The sequence below is a fragment of the Telmatherina bonti genome (assembly GCF_933228915.1).
Source record: "Telmatherina bonti genome assembly, chromosome: 1".
Classification (NCBI taxonomy): domain Eukaryota; kingdom Metazoa; phylum Chordata; class Actinopteri; order Atheriniformes; family Telmatherinidae; genus Telmatherina; species Telmatherina bonti.
Genome location: NC_136619.1, coordinates 41835617 through 41841616, shown reverse-complemented (window position 1 = coordinate 41841616; position 6000 = coordinate 41835617). Strand labels below are relative to the sequence as shown.

General features: G+C 45.8%; 1 protein-coding gene across 2 annotated transcripts in view; it reads right to left on the bottom strand.

Annotated features, from left to right (window-relative positions):
• The window catches only part of LOC306757799 (USP6 N-terminal-like protein), a 38069-nt gene continuing 32069 nt past the window's right edge, over nucleotides 1-6000 (bottom strand). For both annotated transcript variants that reach the window (XM_079242938.1, XM_079242939.1), the window contains 3 exons: nucleotides 4354-4453; nucleotides 2982-3134; nucleotides 1-2902 (listed from right to left, as the gene is read on the bottom strand). In XM_079242938.1, coding sequence (XP_079099064.1) covers nucleotides 2277-2902; nucleotides 2982-3134; nucleotides 4354-4453 — 879 coding nt within the window. In that variant the 3' untranslated portion in view covers nucleotides 1-2276. The remainder of the gene's footprint in view (nucleotides 2903-2981; nucleotides 3135-4353; nucleotides 4454-6000) is intronic.

Genomic DNA, 6000 nt, shown 5'->3' with positions numbered 1-6000 from the left:
TTATTTCTTCAAATTCCTCCTGAACAGAGAAGTATCAGCAGATTTCATTTGAAGACACTGAAAACCAGGAAATCTGTTGAACTGTAGCAACTTTTAGCACTTAAAGCCAAACATCACTGAACATATTCACATATTTCAAAGTAATGTCAAATTCCAACGTATGTGAGATATGATGAGAATTTTCTTCCCTGGAACAACTTTTCTAACAGGTTTCTACTTATCTGGGCTAGTCCACATCTAGATGTTTTAACCTAAACCGACCAGAAGATGTCAGCGTTTCCTTATTTCTACACACAAACAGATTCTACATTCAGACTCGTCTCAGTTCGGTTTACCTACAAAACTAAACAAATCTAACCCAAAATAAACTCATACACTCTTATATGCAAGAAAAAATTGGACATTTGAAACTTTTCAAGGAGGAATCAATAAGCAGGAGAGTTGTAACCGGAAAGCCTTTTCTGACAATAAATTAGTGAGCTAGAAAAACACGTCTTTAAAATCAGCTCAATGTGTACAATCAGAGGAGTGAGCCAGCTCACCACGTCAGAGGCTTCAGGTTCAGTCCAACACCTGGCGGTTCTGATCCTCACCGAGGCTCCGAGGACCGCCGTTCAACGCCAACAACAGAGGAACTGAAGCGATCCAAATAAGGCATCCAGACGTTGGTACAAAAAATAAAACTGTGACTCTTCTAGCAAACGTTACAAAGCAGGAGGAACATTCAGACTAAACATTATAAAACTACAAAAATGTTCTTTTTGTTGTAAAGGGCGACAGGTTGGGGACTTGTGTTGGTTAAAAAGGACCTTCCAGGTTTGTAAAAGCCAAACAGTTTGGTGCGTCGGTCCGACGATCAGGCAGTGACGGAAGCTTCGGTAGGATCTGCTCTGCTTCCTTCAGGTGTTTTATGGCATCAAGCTGCAGTTTAGGGAATATTTCATATAAATTTGGTTTGTGATCGCAGCTTCCTTCCTCCTTCTGTTTGTCATCGTTTTCACGGACAAACACAACGTTTTGTAACTTGTGTCTTCATATTCAAACCTGTAACAAGTTCGGCGATGAATCAAGGTGATTTGCATTAATTTCTCTCATCTGAAAGTCTCCAAAGTCGGTCCTCAAGGGCCGCTTTCCTGCAGGTTTTCAGTGTTTCCCTGCTCCAACACACCTGACTCCAACTAACTGCATCTAAGGTCTGTACATTCGCTGCGTTTCCGTTACTTCTAGAATTATCCGAAACCTAAATATCGTATTAAAAACCAGGCAATGGAAACACCCACGTTTAGAAAAACCTAAAAGGCTTTTACGTGTTTTTCAGACGTTACGATAAAGAAATATTTCGCAAGAGTGGAATGGAAACACGTTGGTTCCTTAGTGGACGTGTAAAATGGTAATCTGTACTTCCTGGAGACACAAGTTACAAAACCTAAATCTCTATCTGATGACGTCACTACGACGTCGCCATGGCTACCTGAAGACAGAGCTGCAGGTCACACGTTTCAGCTGATATGAACGCGAACGGTTTCACCCGACAGGGCGAGGGTGTAGCGTAAGCGACGCTGCAGCTCAACGGGGTTAACCTGAGAAGCTGCAGTTTGTTGCTACCGGTGTTGCCTAGCAACCAACTGGCCAGGGTACCCAAACCGAATCGGTGTCACTAGAACGTGAGCATCAGAACAGGACCGCCGACCTCTCTAACAGGAGGCAGACTGATGCTCTGGATCAGCATCCGGAAGCAGAGCTGATCAGGACAAAGACGTTTCCATGACGACTGACAGCTCGCAGCGGGAAACTACAGACGACCCGGTAGAGTTCATACCACCATGAATCAGGCCTGTTTTGGCAGAAAAAGGGGTTCTACTCAGCAAAAGCTGGGTGGTCATGGTATTGCAACATATGGGTGGTTGTGTGGACGATCCAGACCAGTTTCATGGCTTCCTGCTCGCTTCCACAAACAGCACGTTTGTTCTGTAAGCTTCCAAGCGGCCGGCGTGTTTCCACCATGTGAACAAATACAGAAATAACCTGGTTTTCTATGTTTTTAAGCTTGGCAGAGGTGGGAAAGTTGGAGCTTTTCAGCTCTGCTGGAGAGGACATGACATTACCAGACGTTCCCATCCCCTTCTCCACTGAAACGTCTAAAATCATCATCATCAGCACTTTTCCTGAACGTGAAAACACATTTTGAAGCAGTTATTGCTGCGAACACGACTGAAACTTGACCTGTTTTAAACGTAGAAGCTTAATCTATAATCTGGTGAATCTTGGAGCTTTTTTCATGAAGCGTCTGGAGTTTCCTCCAATCCTGCAGTCAAGTTCTGGTTCCTGTTGGACAGAGCCGAGGTCTGCTCCAGCAGCCGGACCAGGTAACGGTCCTCGGCCCCCTCCAAAGCCAACAGACTCTCAGACTGAGCCAGGCCCAAAGGCTGCGCCGCCGTCTGGGCGACAGGTGCGGAAAGAGTCCGCGGGACTTTGCAGGAGGACTGGGCCGAGCCGTCAGCCACGCCAGAGGCTGCAGACGAGTCCGACTGAAGCGTATCCGGCTCCGACAGCAGTGACTGACCTGCTGTGAGCGTTGCGGGGCTCCCCGGGGGCTGGTAAGGCGGAGGCCCCGTCAGCGGGGAGCCATCAGGGCTGAGCGGGACGTGGCTGTGGACTATAATGGGATCAGGAGAAGGTAGTGGGGCCTCCTGCGCCTCCTCTGCGTCCAGGTCTCTGGGGTCCTTGGAGGGGCTCTGGTCCGGGGAGGTGGAATCAGGCTGGTGGGGGATGATGTGGAGGCTCAAGCCGGCTCTGGAGAAGCTGCTGGCTGAGGACGATCTTCCTCTGGCGGTCTGGACCGGACTCAGCAGCACCGGAAGCTCTTGTCCCAGCGGCTTCCGAGGCAGCTCCTCCGGTTTTCCTGAAACCAGGACAGAGAACTCTTCTTTCAGAAGCATTTCCGACCGGCAGACTTCAGGTGGACGGGGACGAGCGTGTACCTGGAGGGGGGAGGTCCAGCTTCATCTTTCGCAGCTCAGACATGGAGGCCTGCAGCTGCTCGACGGTCACGTCGTCGCTGTAGAAGAACGTCTGAGCGATGCGCTCCTGCAGGAACTCTCTCAGCTCTTCCAGGGACATCTTCAGGAGATGCTCTGCAAACACCACCCCCCCAAAACAGGAAAGGTATGACATCTTTCTGCAAGTCTGTAAAACATTTGTCCCACGTTTTACAGGCCTTCTCCAGAGCCAATCACATTTCTCCGATCCCTAACCAATCACAGACGGAGCTGAACAACCCTACGGATGGATGAAACATCAGAACCAAGTGCTGCGGAGCTAAAAGTAGCGCAAACCCCCGCGGTTCCATAAACCACCTGGCCTTCAGGGAGCAGCGACAGCGATCACAGAAAAACCAAGACTTCCTGTCGACGTGATTGGTCAGGGGGGAAAACCGGATGGCCGCTGCGAAGACGTCTAAATCTGGTAGACATGTTTTCTACTTGTAATATTCACTTTTATTCTCTGACTTCTAGTAATTATTTGTGTTTTCTGTCAAACTTAAAACACATAAACTTCAGTAAAATCATGATGAACTAATATATTAATGAAGACTTTATCATGTATCCTGTTGAACTAATGATGATCTCAACGATGATTCATGTGTTCAAATCGATCATTAATTACATTAGTTCACTGTTAATTCATCAATATGTCGACATATTTGCCAGTTTAAATAGAAAAATATTTAATTCCCTGCTACTGATTTTATTTTCATCTTTATTCATGCAAGACACTCAAAGTGTGAACATGGATATAAAAGCACTTTGGGTGACAATTAATAAATGTTGATTTTATGTTTATTTATTTATTGTTTTGTTGTTTCTAAAGCAGCTTTGTATTTGATGTAAAGCATCTCCATGCATACCAGTGTCATGTCTTTGCTAAATTTACTGTATTAATTCAGGGAATTTAAAACCCTGATAATCCCTAAAAGCACTTTTACATATCTATGCTCACCTAAGTGAACTTCTTTGAGTGCGTCTTGCTTTAAATAAAAATAAATAAATAACAGTAACAGGGAATTAAAAGATATATTTGTATCTAAAGCGGCAGGTTTGTTGATATATTGATGAATTAACAGTGAACTAATGGGGTCAAGTAAATACGTGAATCATCATTAGTTCAACAGGAATTCAAGATAAAATCTTTATAAATTAAAGTATTTCTGACTCGTGGAATAAATTCAGATTTGTTTGTCTTGTATCTGCTGCAGTTTAACGTTATAAAACCCGTTTGCATTGCAGCTCCACATCTTCAGCTACTCTGGTGTCTGAACCGTCCGACAGTCAGGAGTGAAGAAGAACTCTTTACTCTTGTGTATCTTCAGGATGGTGTAAGACATGGCGGTGAGGAGTTTGTCTCCCTCCAGGATGAAGATGTCCCAGAGGCGGAGCGTCAGGGTGAACGGCGTCTGCAGGGTCACAAACAACAACAAGTCAACGCTACGATTCGCTCCAAACCGTCTCACATTTCTCTCCGGCTGGCCGGAGTCAGGAAGTTTGTCTGGTTCCGGCCCAGACCTCAGAGGCCCCGAGGCCCCGAGGAGCCGGGCGACTCAGCAGGACGGAGAAGTGCTGACAGAGGCTGAAAAGTGCCAGACCTCCACCGCAGGATTGTGGGCACGGAGGCGGCTAATAACAGTTCAGCCTGTCAGCTCTTAATGCTACCGCACCGTCCCAGCGCTCACATTTCACCTCTTCTTCTCCTCCTTTCAGCTGAAATCCTGTGAAGTTCTGTGTAAACCTGCTGGTTTCCTCCCAGTGCGGCTCATTCTGGGGAAAACCACGGCGGGGTTTTCTACATTCTAGGTTTTTAATCCCAGAGATTATGTCAGATAAAGGCTGACTTTCCGTAGGTGGAGCTCCTCATCGCCGTTTCTCCGTTATCCAGACGTTTTCCTCGGCTTTCCAAACAGGAAATGTTTGTCTAAATGCAACGTAGACGTGTAGAAATGTAGGAATGTATCACCAGGGTTTCTGTGCTTCAGCGCTGCAGGAGTTAAATGCTGGAGAGAGATTCTCATTCTGTCTGAGAGGTCATTAAGATTAAACCATCCACCGTTAAGTATTTATAGTATCTGTTAAACTACAGGTTATTTTCCAGTTATTATCAGTTGAATGGAAAACTTTCCTCCTGGTGACCGATGCCGCTGCTTATAACGCTGCTTATTAAAACCTTTGGAAAGGAATTCTATTTTACAGAATTTAACATGGATAACTACAGTTTTAACTGCAATAAATAAGTCAAATAAATCAAAATGATGGTTTAATACAGTGTTTGGTCTATAAATATTGGAATTATTTCACTCTAAGCTTGTTATAAACGGATCCACGGCAAGTTAACACAAACACCGAATCAGCCAATCACATGACGGCAACGCAACGCATTTAAATATGAGGAAAAAAAGGGGTTTAGGTGACTGAGATGATTGAAAAGCAACAGGAGGTTCAGTAAACACTGGTTCCAACCAAACATCGTCTCTGAACCCGTCCAGCCTGGAAGCAGATGTTCTCCAGCAGCAGAAGACCACAGCGGGTTCCCTCCTGTCAGTAAGGACAGGAAACTGAGGCTACAATTCACACAGACTCACCAGAACTGGACAATAGAAGATGGAGAAACGTTGCTGGTCTGATGAGTCTCCAGTTCAGCTCCACATTCACATGGTAGGATCAGAATCTGCTGGAAACATCATGACAACATGGATCCATCCTGCCGTCAGGATCAACGCTTCAGGCTGCTGCTGCTGGGACGGTGGGGGGGGGTTTCTGGTCCCACTTTGGACCACTTAGTCCCAAATAAGCATGAATGTAGAGCAGCTAGACTCCTGACAGGATGACGGCAGCAGGTCTCCATGCTTCCCAGATGTTTACAGACAGATGAGGACAAACCCTGGAACTACTTTTTACAGCTGTCGCTGCATCAGACTGAAAATAAGCTCCTATTTTCTTTCAAATTCAC